General features: G+C 38.8%; 1 protein-coding gene across 3 annotated transcripts in view; it reads right to left on the bottom strand.

The window, feature by feature from the left end:
* Positions 1 to 496: 496 nt before the first annotated feature.
* GPCPD1 (glycerophosphocholine phosphodiesterase 1) overlaps positions 497 to 15,529 on the bottom strand; it is a 54,081-nt gene continuing 39,048 nt past the window's right edge. For 2 of the 3 annotated variants that reach the window (XM_047744330.1, XM_047744331.1), the window contains exons 15-20: positions 15,293 to 15,354; positions 12,922 to 12,987; positions 11,043 to 11,179; positions 10,413 to 10,548; positions 9,728 to 9,888; positions 497 to 3,927 (exon numbers count right to left, since the gene is read on the bottom strand). In XM_047744330.1, the coding sequence (XP_047600286.1) occupies positions 3,738 to 3,927; positions 9,728 to 9,888; positions 10,413 to 10,548; positions 11,043 to 11,179; positions 12,922 to 12,987; positions 15,293 to 15,354 (752 nt within the window). In that variant the 3' untranslated portion in view covers positions 497 to 3,737. Of the gene's footprint in view, positions 3,928 to 5,144; positions 5,217 to 9,727; positions 9,889 to 10,412; positions 10,549 to 11,042; positions 11,180 to 12,921; positions 12,988 to 15,292; positions 15,355 to 15,529 lie in introns of all 3 variants that reach the window. The other variant, XM_047744332.1, reaches the window with a different exon arrangement.

The raw sequence follows: 15,529 nt of genomic DNA, 5'->3' as shown, positions 1-15,529 counted from the left end.
AAAAGGAGTGAGTTATATCCAAATCTGAATTAAAGGCCTCCACTGCCAACCCAGAGTACCAAACCAGTAGAAACGTGAAACAGAATGTGGTCAGCTATGAAGAGGAAGTGCCGAGGCACAAAGGGCAGTGACGCTCCACCAGGGTTAATGAGACAGCGGGCCCACAGGTCACCTGAGTCCTACCCAAGGCAGCACATCCCGCACTCCCAGACCACCAGCTGCGGGACTTAGGTCCATCAGCCCAGGGAGGGCCAACCAGGCCTGCGGGAGAAACTAGACCTCACCTTCCATTGGGTCCCACAGTTGTCCTCATTCAGCACGGAGCAGAAAATTGGTTTACGGTAACCTGTCTGTGACCTTAAACAACTGGGGCAGAGTGGGAACTCCACGAGGGTACATGCAGACACACATGCACACGCATGCACACGAGCACACACACTCCAGACGACATAGCCAAGCAGGCCATACAAAACTGTATGCAGACTGTGAAACAATCTGAGTGAGGAAACTAGGATCGTTGCCACCGCCATTTATTTGTCTAGTTCATATCTAAGGAGAGAACATGATAGCAGTGCTAGAAATGCAAAGAAGTCCCTGCCCTTAAGGGGCTTACAATCTTAGGGAAATAGAACAGGCACATAAAAAGACCGTAGAAAGCACATGCTAACAAATGCCACAAGAATTCAGAAGGCAGCGTAGTTTAAGAACACGGGGTTAGGAATCACAAAACCCAGTTTTAGTCCCAACCTGGTAAGTCAGTTAACTTCCCTGGGTTTAGCAGCCCAGCTGCGAAATGAAGTCGTGAGATTGACAGGCTGTAAGCATTTGATTGCATCATGATTCTGATCAAAAGCTGAGCCAAGTTTTATGGAGGTGGTGGCACCTGAGTTGGACACAGAGGGAAGACAGAGAAGGCATTTCGGACAAGGAAAGCGGCACTGAGGTAGGCGTAAGTGTGGGGTTTGGAGGGGCGAAAACACAAGGGATGATGGGAGTGAGGTCATGGGTGGCTGTGGTAGCCCTTAGGCACTACCAACACAGGAATGAGCTGTATTCCTCAAATTTACATCCAGTCAGTTACAGTACATAATTCCAGAGAGTAGAAAACACCAGAGAACAACGGCGGCATTTTATCGAACATTGCACTCGATTTCCAGAAAATATAAAATGATTTTAACATTATACCTCTACATTTAAAATGGACATCAACAAACTGTTCCAACTGTCAAAAAATGTAAACCTAAGTTTACATTCTTAGTAAACATAATTAAATCTCTTAATTCAAAAGGACATTTGATACAAATTATATTATCCCAACAATTCCAACATTTATTCTCTACCGTGTTACGCGCACTGTGGAACTAGAGAGTAAGACGGGTTCCCTGCCCTTGAAAGAGCCCGCAGCCTGGTAGGTGAGACGAACAACTACGTCTACTTAAGAATGTGCTAGGACGCAAGGCATGATCAAGGTACGAGCATACGGCTATGGAGTAAGAGATGGATTCACACCTTTCTGCTTAACTTCCAGCAAGAACTCCAGAGAGGCTGATGGCTCAGCAGAAAGGAACGTGGCAGGGAGAGAGTGTCTGTGGGGAGGAGAGGGCTTCCAGGCAGAGGGCACATGGCTACAGACAGGGCATAGTGTAGGAGCATGGCATGGCCAGGGCCTACCATGGGTACAATGTGGCCGGAGCAGAGTGTACAGGGCAACAGTTAGTGATAAGGAAGCCTAGACTCAGTCCTTTAGCAACGGGGAGCTACTGCTATGCTTCAACTGTCTGCTAACCCTAGTTTGCAAGGTTGGGAAGGTAAAGAAAGGGAGCAGTGAGGTTCTGTCTGGGGCATAAGCAGTCCTTGTTAAGTTCTTCGCAGCAAATTACACTGTTCAGGAAACTCCCCCCTCTCCCCATCACCTCTCCTTTCCTTTAATGGTCTGTGAGTCTTCAACATGGAGCTGCATTGCCACTGGATGGAAAGGCAGAGGGGAGGAGAGCAAACGAACAAGATCAGAAACGCACACCTACGGCTGATCAAGTTACCATAAGGTAATGGTCACTGTATTGTACAAAGGTCTACAGACAAAGAAAATGAATTCCTTTTTAGGAGTTTTCTAAAACTGCCTAACTCACACTAAAGCATGGGAAAATCTCATTCAACGTGGGAAAAGTATACAGAACACTTGCAGAAGACTGCATTTCCTAAACTCTTTTCCATTAAATATAATGGTGTTACAGTCCAACAGCACAGGAGTTCAAAGCCTGTCTTCACACAATTAAGACTAAACCACAATTGCATTGTTTGGCTTTAAAAAATAAAAAGATACAACGTGTAATTCCAAGTCTTAGGTTCTCAGCTAGTACTAAAATATGTCAGTGCGTGAGTAAGTTGCCTAGTGCAGAACACGCAGGAAAAAGTAGATGCAAAGAAACCATCACTTTAGGGCAGGATTCCAATTCTTAAATTCCAATTTCTCATAATAATAGTATAGAATCAATTCTACAAAAGTAATACCTTCTTGAAATTTCGTTTTATAAGGAAGAAAATAAATCTGTATATTTTATTTAACATTCATTCTTAAGTTACAGTTATGCCAAAACAATCAGCATCTAACGAAAGAAACCTTTGTATAATCCTAAAAACACGCACATATATTTAGAAGGCTCTTCTACATTTCTAAATAAATTACATGCCTCATATACATTAACCAATAAAGAATACCAATATGAGAATTCAGGACATTTATTTTTCTGCATGGAGATTTAACTACTGTACAACACACACACAACAAACCCACAAAGCAACGGTGTGTAATAGGTAGTGAGAGACACTTAAAATAAGCATACTGAAAATGCCTACAAACAGGCTTTTTTTTTTTAGCAACAAAATATTTTCAGTCCTTGACACCTTCTCACACTCACCTAGCACCACAGATGCAAGGACTTACAGTAAACGCGTATAATCTCATGCTTAAAACCTAAAGCATGCACTCAATAGGATTTTTACATTATGATCTACTCTATTAACTATATAGACATACTTCTAGTATTTTGTACATTAAATTACCCTGCAGCATTTTAACATTTATGCAAAACAATTTTTGAAAGACTTCTGAAACAAGTTTTCAAGGATCACCTCCAGGCTGTTTACACAGGCATTGGTTTGGTTAAGTGGGAGAATGGCAGCAGCCTCAAGGTTCATACTGAATGGAAATGTTGTCTGTGCATGTCAATCCATGTAAAAAATACATATATACATAGATGGCACAAAGATTTGTGCAGCTGGAATCACCGGTGCAAATGCATGCATTTGAGGTACTTATTTTTTCCGTGGTCAGGTATAATTATGCATAGTCATGTTCCCCAAGTGCTAAATGTTTCAGACCTGATCAAATGAAAGCTGTAAGAACTGTAAATATATTATATAGTTAATTTCAAAGCACTATGCTTTTAATGAACATCTGCTTAACATTGTATGTTTAGATATTTCGTTTAATATGTTTGCCAACCAATAAATTTTCTCACTAGAAAGAGACTGACTGGTCATTATACCTGGCCAAGTGATTTTAAATAGCATACTTGAAATTCGAGCAAGAACTGTAGTGAAAAGAGTAAAATACTTCATTATTGCTTCATTGGACGGAGAAACCCAGAAGGCGTAGATAAGACGATGCTCGACGATGAAAAGGGAATACCCAGAACAGTGGTGCATGCCCCCAGATGGCCTCTGTCCAGTAAGAACTAAGCACTCTCAACATTACCGATGCCGTTGGCATCCACATGGATGTCAGGCTCCCCACACAGAGAGGAGGGAACAAAGCGGCTAACAGTGGGGCACAAACAGCTCTTAAGCTCTGGCAATTCTTGCTTCAGGCGTTCCAACTGCTCCACTTGGAATATATTTGGCTGTTCAGGCATCCAATCATATATCCTATGATGAAACAAACACAAAACACAAAAAATAGTATAATTTTATGGTCTACATAAGATCCGTCTGCCTTAACCTTTTCAGGGCAATCTGATTACAGAATGCCTGGAATATCCATTGTACGAGAGCCCACCTCCCTTTTAAAAGATGTAAGTTATCAGTTCAGTTTAAAAATACTTCTCTCCCATCTTTCCAACAACACAGAATAGCAGCATTTCCTTTTGTGCCCATAATGAAAAAGAACGGATTACAAAGCAACTGAATCAGAAAATGAAATAAACCTGTAGTTTACTAGTGACTGATTCATCAGGTATCTTCTCTCCAAGCCAAGCAACTGGCAATGCCGCATTTTACCGATGGGAAGCTATTAAGAGGCAGGGTTGGAATTCATACCCAGTTGTGACTTCAAAGCACTGAAGATCTGGACTGTGAGAACTGTCCTAAAGTTGTGCAGCCTAGGCCAAGGTACTTCTAGTTGAAAGGCCAGAAAAAGTCCCATGTGACAATGGCAGCACTGCACTGCCCATCAGCAGAGAGAGGATGGCCTTTCAGGCCTAAATGTGAGGGCCAGGCAACTCATGCTACAGCAGAGGTCGTTGTGACATCATAGTAGGAAAGAATTTCTAAGAGAGTGAGAAGTGACCTCTGGGTCAAGATATCAGACCAAAATCAGAAGCAACTATACGTTCTCTGTATATTCCATTAAAAAGAAAATAAAAGGATTTAAAAAGAATCCATGCGTATGGGGGGGGAAAAAAAGAGACACACAGCAACAAAATTTTGGAAGCTGGAAAACAGATGCATAAGTAATAACAAAGTGTTTCAGTTAGCAGAACATAAAAGGCCAAATCACAAGCCAGTAGTGGAAAACATGAAAAGGCTGAGTTAAAAGCAGCACCAGATTCCCCTAGAACTGGGGAAAGAGGGGGGTGGCAGCTAAAACAGGGAGGATGAGTAAAGGCTCTTGAGCGGCATTAAACATCTCCCTTCCTTCTAACTTCCTGCCATGAAGGCTGCCCGGCACCCCGGTCCCCCACTTAGGTTGATTTGATTTCGAGAACTTAACAGAAAACCTCTTGGAATGGAGGACTAGACCACCAGGTGAGGGTTTGGGCGTTTTACAAAAGCCACCAGCACCAGGGGAATTAGAGACAGTCCATACATATAACACATGCAAAATTCAGAGACATGCCCTCCCTTCCCCAGCTCTCTTCCCTTACCTGAATCCCAAGAACCCTGGGAGCCAGATCTGGGTCCTCTAGGTAGTTTATATAGACTCTTCTGTGAGGAATCTGGTCAGCCAAAAAGTAAAGTTCTAAATCTACTGACAGCAGAACTATGACCAAACAGGCCACCCAGATCACCCCTCAGTGAAATCCAAGTTAACAAGCCCCATTCACACATTCAGGAGCCTCTAACAAGCATTTAGATCCCAGTTTCTTACCATGAGAAGCAGCCAAGGATTTCCCAACAACCGAGGAAAGCTTCTAACATGTAAGATAGTGAGTCAAAGAGAAAAAAATTCCAAAGACACAAAAGAAGTCCTTGATGCCTTCACAGAAATAGTTCACTGAACCAAAACAGGAAGTTATACGTAGAAGAAAAAAGTGCATTCAGAGAAAAAAGACAGTTCTTAAAATTAAAGACAGAAAAAACGCAATAGAACGGTGGATGATAAGGTTGGCAAAATCTTTCCAAGTAGAGCAAGACGACAAAGATAGGAAATAGGAGAAAACATAAGAATTAGAAGTCTGGTCCAAGAGTGAATAGTATGTAAACTAAAGGATTTCTATAACAGGTGGGAGGGGGGAGAACCCAGAAAAACAGAAGAGACAAAAATCAAAGGATAATTCACAAAATCTCTGTGTCTTCAAAGACACATATCAACAGATTAAATGGGCTGCTGTGTGCCCAGCACAAGGGATGGAAGGAGACCCACAACAAGATCCATCTCTATGAAATTTTATAACACTGGTAACAAAAAGAAGACTCTGTAAGCTTCCAAGATAAGAAACCAAGAAATCACATGTGCAGGAACAAGAATCAACATGGCTTCACACTCCTCAATAGTAACACCGAAACTGTGAATGTGACAGAGAAATGCTTTTAAAATTCTAAAAGAAAATTATTCCTAACACAAAATTTTATGCCCAGCCACAATACTTCCAGGCATGCAAGACCAAACATTTACTTCCCTGTCTTCCTTTCTCAAGAAGATACTAAAGGATGTGTTCCATAAAAATGACAGGCAAGGGGAAGATCAGGACTACAGGAGATGGGAGCTCTGACACAGGAACAGTCAGGGAGCAGTCTTCACTCAGGATGACAGCAGTACCCAAAGACGTCAGTGAGTCTAGGAGCAGTCTGAGTAAAAAGGAAGGCGTGCGGGGGACAACCATCACTCCAAGAGGGCCAATGCCACTGGACCAGAATTGTACCCTAAGGACAGAGCGCCCTAGCAGGCCTGATTCAGAATCCTACTTACACACGGCTTAACCATGTGTTGATGATAATAAACTGTCAGGTAGACAGTTTGTTACGCACTGGCCTTCTCCTGACAACTGGTAGCAGGCTACAATGGGTACAGAACCAAGGAATACAGAACCATCCACTCCACAGGACATTAATCCTTACATACTCTTCCAATACATGACCCACAGACACCTTACAATGGGTTGCAAAACAACTTTGCAAAGTTAAGACTAGCATTTAAAAACATGAAGGCCAGTGGCAAAATGGACTAGCATTTCAAAAGTACACATACAAACAGAAAATGTCCGAGGGCCATTATTTTTAAAATTCTGTTTCAGGTACTTATTACTTGTAGATATACGTATCAATGTGTGCACCTTGTCATAATGTAGAATGCATTTCTAGCTGGGTTGGGTCAAGAAGGTTTGAAAGTCATTGGCCTAGAGAAATTCTACACATGTTTTCTAGAAGGCCTGGTTCAACAATGTTTACAGCAAACACTGCAAAAGCAAAAACCTAGCAACTATCTAAATGTTCTCATACAGAATAAATTGTAATAGAGACATAGCCATGAGTATTATATAGCCACAAAGATGAACAAATTATAGGTATATACAACAAATAGGTTAATTTTAAGAACATTATCACAAGTGAGAAAAAAGTACAAATAAAGTTTAAAGATAATATATTATTTAGTGATAGAAACAGAATTTAAAATTTTTACAAAGAGAATAATAATTTGATAAGCAGTTTTATCTGAGGGAGGAGATAAGGAATTGGATTAGGGAGAGGCATATGGGAGACCTCAAATCTAATGATAACATTCTTTACTTTAAACGGTTGTGTTTGTTACTGAATTTATTTTTTAATCATTTGAGTAGGTACAGTAATTTTTTTAATAAAAAGAGGAAACACTGCCTAATTACTGAGGCAGTATTTTCCCCATACCAAAATGAGACAACAACCAGTTGAGAAAGGTAAATTTAAAGGTCATCTTACTCTTTATCACAAATACAAAAATTCTAAATACCAGCATATCAAACATAGCTCTTTATATGAGATAATGTACCATAAAATCACGATTAAATGTAAAATCTATAATATGTTACTGCCTTTGGAAAGAAGAGAAAAAAATCAGTTTTGATCAACTAAAACACCCACTCTCATGAACAATTCCCCCAACGTAAAAGAGATCAAAGGCTCCAAAATCATGAATTGTTCAAAACCTTCCCTGTTATGTCTAGATTTGACAGTAAGAAAAATAATAGCATAACCACATTATGTGCCAAAAGAAACAGCTAAAAAAAAAAAATTAGGGTGGGGCACCTGGGTGGCTCAATTGGTTAAGCGTGATTTTGGCTTAGGTCATAACCTCAGGTCATGAGACAGGTTCCACACACTGGGCAAGAGTTTGCTTAAGACTTCCTCTCCCTATGCCCCCCACTCTGTGCCTGCATGTGCTGCGTGCGCTCTCTCTCTCTCTCTCTCAGTAAAAAACATTCAGGCACGAGAACTCAGCTAAAAACAATGAAAGGGATAGGCATAGGGAACTGCTGGTTTTTATTGTAAACCTTGCATACACACACACTTCTTTAATTAAAACATTTAAAAAAACCCCAAACTTTTGCAGGTAAACACAACCCTAACAGACCCTAGCAGAAGCCCCATCCTAGGCTATCTCCTCAACGTCTTCCACACCTTCAACACAGTCCTGCCCTGAGTCACACTATTGCTTCTGCCTAAAACTCAAATCCTGTCAAAGCAAACAGCCACTCTCAAGATCCAAATCCAGGCTTCCTCTTTGAAATTATTCTTACTGACCCAGGCCAGAAAGAGCTCACTTTCTTCAGGGCCTTTAATATCACAAAGCATCTTCCTGTTCTCCATTACATGTCACAATTTGGTTCCAACCAAGTTAAGGCCCTTCAAAGGATCTGTCTCACAAACCATTTTCTTGCCAGAATATATTTGCAATCATTCCTTCCTCTTCCTCCAAGAAAAATCTTCAAAAATTTTGCTAAAGCCAGCATTTCTTTCAAATGGTTACTGTAAAAATTTTATCTTCTTTTAATTAGTTGGAAGGGTCTATCATAAGTGATATTAACTACATAGGACAAACAGTAAAGTGAACTAAATTCAGGGAAAGTATTTTTTAAAGCAGGCCTGTAAGAATTTCATCACTTATTCTTTATATGATGTTGCTCAAGTATTACGAAGCCTGCTAATCCCTTAGCAGACTAAATGACATCCCACCTAACCCAAACTTTCTTTATATTAAGAAATCTTTTAATCTCTCAGATCAGTGGCTCTCAAACTTCTATCATAAACACCTAGGGAGCTTATTAAAAAAGGAAAAAACTTTTGTTCAACAAATATTTGAGCCCCTACTGCATGTCACATATTGTTCTAACTTTTGGAGATATAGAAGTGAACAAAACAGGCAAAGAGCCTGTCCTTGTGGAGCTTATGTTTGTGTGGGTGTGTTGGGGTAGGAGATGGAGGAAGAAAGATGTCAATCAGCTCACGTGGGGCCTTGGAAGGACTTTGGATTTTACTCTAGGTGACAAAGAGAACTGTGGGAGAGTTTTAAGCAGTAATAGGATCTGACTTCAGTTAGAATAGGCTCCACTCTGGCTGCCGCGCCGGGAACAGAGAGCAAGGAGGCGTAGATAAAGGAGTGGATGGTAAGCAGACAGACTTCAATAAGCCACATGAGAAATGAGCTTGTCTTAACAGACAGTGACAGTAGAAAAGATGGTGAGTAGATACATTCAGGTTATATTCTGAAGACAGAATCAAAAAGATTCTGTCTGACTGGTTTTAGAGTATGAGTTTAAAAAGAGAGCCACAAAAGACTCCCAGGATTTGGAATGAGAAACGGGAAAGACTGAGTTGTCATTTATATTGAAATAAGAAGTCTATAGAAAGGTTAGGTATTGATAGCTGGATATAAAAGTTTAGGCAGTCAGGGGAAAGACACAAAGGTTGGAGATTTAAAAAAAAAATTAAAGAATAAAGGTATGAAAAGACACAGAACTGGATGAGATCCCCCAAGAAAGTTGGTGCAGAGAGGTCTGGGGGAGACAGCCCCCACAACCCTCAAGATGACAGTACATCTGGTATAGAGCCCAGTTATCCAAACGTTTGATAAGCTTCCCACATGGCTGTGCTATACTCCAGAGTTTGAAAAATTCCACTGACAAATGTTAAGATAAACCTCAGGCTGAACTACAGAATTTTAACTTAACTAAATTTAATATTATTTTTAATTTTATAAAACAACTATTTTTTTTCTAACAATCCATGGAAACTTTTCATGAAAAACAAATACCTATCATAAATTAGACCATTAACTCCAAGTTCCTTCAGTTTCTTTCTGTTTTCGGGATCATTGGTATCATCACCCCAGCAGAATATGACTAGTCCCTTAGCTTTTGCCTCCTGAATATAGGACGGGTTTCTGAGCAGGTCTTCAGTATGAGCATTGATCCCCTAAAAGAAGAAAAATTAGTTACTCATGAAAAAATAACTTATTAACTGCAAATGCTAAATGGTCATAATCTACATCAATGTTCCCCAAAGTAGAGTGAGTAGAGAAAAAAAATGTTAGAACTTTAAATTTGATAAAATAAATTGGAAGAAAAACTTCTAACATATTTTTCAGTCCAGCCATTTTAGATGATTCATAAAATACGCTCAGAAATCTACAAAAAATCACCAAAATCCAATATTAAATGTCAACTGAACTAACATTAAAAAAAAAGACTAAAAGAAAAAAAAAACCTACAAAAATTTACTTGACCTAGGCCTGCAAGAAAATATTTTGTTGCTCATTTAACTGCTTTTCAGTATGAGATCTAATATCCTTATTTAAGTAGAGCTATAAGATTGTTATAAATGTGTCAAAACTAACCAATTAGATGTGTAAAATAACATGAAAACATATTTACTACTGCTCTCAGACATTTCTTTAAAAAAAAAAAAAAAAAAAAAAAAAAAAAGCAAGCATAACTTACTAGGAGGTTTTCAAACTGTGCAAAGCTCATTGCAATGGGGGTTGTCCGAGATCTGAGGTCCATGAGTTCAGGGTAAATATCAGATTTTCCTTGAGTCAGAAATAATATGGGGTATTTGTTCTGCTTCTGCCGAACCCTAAAAAAGACAATTTAAAAATACTTTTCTCATCAGAGAGATAATTCTTATATATTGTTTTAGAATTTTAGGAAACTAAAAATTAAAGAAACCACCTCCCCCAAAAGAGCATAATCCCATTATTGAGATATAATCACCATTAACATGTATTACACCTGTCAATCAGAAAGAAAGATTTTAAATCATTCTATATAAGAGATGAAAGATTCTCAGAATGGGCAATAAGAAAGCCTTTGAAGGCTTACGAGTTCGTAAGGAGGATGTTACAGGCCTATAAAATGAAACACAGGGTGTGAGGTACTAGGATCCAGTGGGTGTAGAGTTCATTGGAGGAGTTGGGAGGGCATCCTGCACCTAAAGGGATGTGAAAACATATGTAACCTAAGAAGTCAAGTCAAGGGTGAAGTCTGGGCAACCTTCCTACCTTCAACCATAATCTTTGTACCCTAAATCCCAGCTACTATCTAAGGGTGAAAAAACTGAGTATTACTCACATTGTGCAAATATCTGCATCAAATGAGGAAAACACTATTCTCCTCTTCCCAGAATTTTCTAAGACAGTTTTCAAAATTATATCCAAAAACAGATTCATGTCAAAATACGTTGATAAGTTACCATCCCACATTCCATCCTATGTAGAAGAAATAAATAGGAAAACAAAAGTCATTAGATACCCTAGAATCATAGTGCCAGAAAAAAAATCTTGAGATCATCTAATCTAACTCTTATTTTACCTGTGGAAATCAAAGGCCTAAGATTAAGTAACTTGCCCAAGACCACACAGCTACTTAGTGATTGTGCAGCTGTCATAATTCAGGTAAAGACACATATACAAAGTGATTATACCATCAATAAACTTTTGCTTTAATAAAGTTAACAAAATAAAAGCTAAAACCCTGTAACTCTGCACTCTAAAATATTAAAATAAATTAATATTAAAAATATTTAAAATATTTTTATATGGGGTGCCTGGGTGGCTCAGTCGGTTAAACGTCTGACTTTGGCTCAGGTCATGATCTCAGGGTGCTAGGATGGAGCCCTGCATCAGGCTCCAAACTCAGCGGGGAGTCTGCTTCTCCCAAACTATCCCCACCCCATGTTCATACTCTATCTCAAATAAATAAGTAACATCTTTTTAAAAAATAAAATATTTATATAATCTTCATGAACTGTAAGACAAAGGACTTCATTTGCTAATTCATTATCAAAAAACCCAGGTAATTTTTTTTTTTTAAAGTAGGCTTCATACCCAGTGTGGAGCCCAGAAAGAGCTTATAGTCATGGTCCAGAGATCAAGATCCGAGTTGAGATCAAGAGTTGGATGCTCAACCAACTGAGCCACCCAGGTGCCCCCCACAACAAAAAAACCCAGGTAATTACTAATCACTAATTAAAAGCTTCATTCTTTGGCTCTTAAAGTCATATCAAGTACCCTTAACAAGTAATAAAAATATTCTCTAAATATAGCTAAGACACTAAGAGCCCTGCTGATATTCAAATATTATATGTTTTATATACCAGTCATTAAAATAATCCTAAAAGCTCAGAAAACTAAAAATCACTTATTAAGAAAAATCACTTACAATGTTAACTGGGACCAGGTTATCATAAACAGCTACTTAGAAGGCAAGATTTGAGGGCAGTTATAGAGTATTCTGACAAAAGAAATCCAGGATATTGCTCTGACTGCCCAATCACACCTGAATTAAACCATTTCAGCAACCCCCAGGCCCAAGAACCCTCTTCCCATGCATCCCAACCATTTATACATATCCCCATTGATATATTCAATGGTTAATTGTTTTCCTCAACTAGACTGTAAGTTCCAAGAAGGTAAGGTTTATTGTTTGTTCACAACTTGAACCCAGCACCCACTAAATGCCTCATTTTCAATATAAACTTTTGAACAAAAAAATGACTAAATCTGGGAATGATTTACAACACACCTATGGAAATTTCTTTTCTTGGTTAACTATTACTAGCTACTACTGCCACCTAACAGGACACTGCTTAGGGAATTATTTAAAATATATATTTAGATGGCGAATAAGAAAACAAAAACTAATCAGTTATAAAGTTAACGGTCCAGTTTTCACATTCATTTTCTAAGTATAGTCAGAATAATCCATATTAATGTTCACACAAGACACATGTAAACTGAAATTTATACTATGATACATTCATCATTACTTTTAAGTACTCATATATAGTATAAGGATAAAGGATGCTTTATTGAAAAGGTCCAATAATGTTGGGAGAAGCCACAGTAAGATTTCAGCTTTACTTTTCCATTAAAACAAGGAGATGGGAATAAATGCATTTAAAGAAATGAGGGGGAGAGAGGAAGAAGGCATTACATCAAGGATTACTTACCCTCTGTTGGCAGATCCATTTTATTTCTATGTTAAACCCTACATCTTCTGGCAAAGACTCTAAAACCTAGAGTTTTGTTTGTTGGAGGTGAATTTTGTTTTGTTTTTGGTGAGATGAACAGCAGAAGAAGAGAAGAAAAAAAAAGGAAAAGAGAATTATTACAAAATGCTACCTATAGTAAAACATATCACTAAGTACGGATAAAAATGTTTTGTGCCTTCAGCAGAAACCACTATCTTTTCTCAAACCCAAACTGACAATCTGGTTGATGATTAAGTCAAATAAGAAAGTCGACAGAAATTAAACAACAAAAGCAGCAATCTCAGGCAGCGTCAGTGATGGCAGATGCACTACCATCACAAAGTTGTATCTTTCACCTCAAATCCTTCCACCAGCATAGCTCTGGGGTCTACACCAACCCGCTGTATGGAAAGTACAGCACCTAAAACTGTGTACTCAATTTCATGTGGAGCTTTTTGACTTTCTTCTCTGATACCTTTAGCCTTATTTTATTTAATGTACCTATCACGTTTTTACTGGACTAATGCAACATTAGAAAAATAAGGACAATAGTGAATGTTAGTGTTGAGAGTGCTAAACATCAAATTTACTAAGATTCTCTTTTATTTTATTTATTTATTTTTTTAAAGATTTTATTTATTTATTTGACAGAGATGACAAGCAGGCAGAGAGGCAGGCAGAGAGAGTGGGGGAAGGAGGCTCCCTGCTGAGCAGAGAGCCCAATGCAGGGCTCGATCCCATGACCCTGGGATCATGACCTGAGCCGAAGGCAGAGGCTTTAACCCACTGAGCCACCCAGGTGCCCCTAAGATTCTCTTTTAAATCAAGACTTTCAGGGGCACCCAGGTGGCTCAGTCTGTTAAGCATCCGACTCCTGATTTCAGCTCGGATCAAGACCTTAGGGTTGTGAAATCGAGCCCTGAGTAGGGCTCTATGCTGAGCCTGAGCCTGCTTAAGATTTTCTTCCTCCCTCTGCCCTTCCTCCCCCAACCCCCCTCAAGCACGCTCTTTACCCCTCTTAAAAATAAACAGATTTTATTTGGTCTTTTTGGTTTTAAAATTTCTGTGATTAAATTATAGGGACAGTGCCAAAGTACATGAACAAAAGTGTGTTTAAGGTATTTGGCTAAGTAAATGTTAAACTGTTAATACACTTCTTTTAAAAAAAGATTTTATTTATTTATTTGACCGACACAGATCACAAGCAGGCAGAGAGGCAGGCAGCGAGAGAAGGGGAAGCAGGCTCCCCGCCGAGCAGAGAGCCCAATGTGGGGGCTCGATCCCAGGACCCTGTGATCATGACCTGAGCCGAAGGCAGAGACTTTAACCCACTGAGCCACCCAGGCGCCCCAATACACAATTTTTTAAAAGTTTTTAATCACAAGTCTAGGAATCATGAGATTTCCCAGAACCAAATGATTTCAGATTTTTGAACCAGAAGGAATGACGTTACTTGGCTGGGCATCATAAAAATCTGGAAAATTATCCCAATCATGTTTTACGAGCGCTCTTATAGCTTCTTTTCTGTTGTGTAAATAATCATGATGAACTGTTGCCTAAGACATCTAGTATACCTGACATCACCAGAAAAAGGCAATGGAGAAGAACAGAAGTTAGAAAAGGAGCCAGAAGGAAAGAAAGCAGACCCAGCATGAGCAAGGAGTGCCTGGCATCCACAGGGACTTGCCTGATACTGGTAAAGGGATTCCTGTATGAATTGTGTCTAGTTTTAAAATCTTTGTACTAGTATTTGTTATACTTTTTCAAGTGAATTCTTGAAATTTGTGTCTCATTTTGAGTAACGAGGGTAGTTATTTTCTTTGGCTGGAGAATCTCATTTCTCTCTAAAAGCTAAAGAACAGTTTGTTTGTTTGTTTTCCAAGTTTTTATTTAATTAAGTAAGCTCTACACCACCCAAATGGAGCTGGAACTCACAATCCCAAAATCAAGAATCACATGCTCCTCTGACTGAGCCAGCCAGGCTCACCAGGGACAGTTTTAAATATTGTAAAAATGCTCTCTTACCATCATCAGTCCCTCCCACCCCTTCTTCTGTGCCCTCTATTTCTTGTTCATATACAGAAATATGTGAATTTCCTGTTCTTACCAAATTAACCCACTGAGATGGGGATTTTTATTCATTTGGGCAGAGAAGTTACTCTTAAAAAAAAAAAGTAGCATACATACACCATACAAAAATATATCTTCTCTAAAAAGAATCAATGACAAGTTTATATAAATGCTATCTTTGACACAGTCTTTTTAGTGCCCATCTAAGAGACCAAAATAACTAATTCAGTTACAACAGAATTAACGAGACAGCCTTTGCTAGTTTCCCTAAGGAACTTACCATCTTAAGAGAAGGAAACGGCTGATTTTCAGAAAAAGAATTTTCTTCCTCAACCACAGATTCTGAAAATTAAAATTATAAAAACTCAGTAGATAGGATACTATTTTATCACTAAGATCTTATCCTAAACTCTCAGGACAAAAAAAAAAAAAAAAGAGAGAGAGAGAGAGATGTAAAGTTAATTATGAGATCCCTTCATATGTAGTATTTTTCAAGGAAATAAGCATCCTTTATGAA

Source organism: Lutra lutra, chromosome 9 (genome assembly GCF_902655055.1).
Source record: "Lutra lutra chromosome 9, mLutLut1.2, whole genome shotgun sequence".
Lineage (NCBI taxonomy): Eukaryota > Metazoa > Chordata > Mammalia > Carnivora > Mustelidae > Lutra > Lutra lutra.
This window is presented reverse-complemented; position numbering and strand designations above follow the sequence as displayed.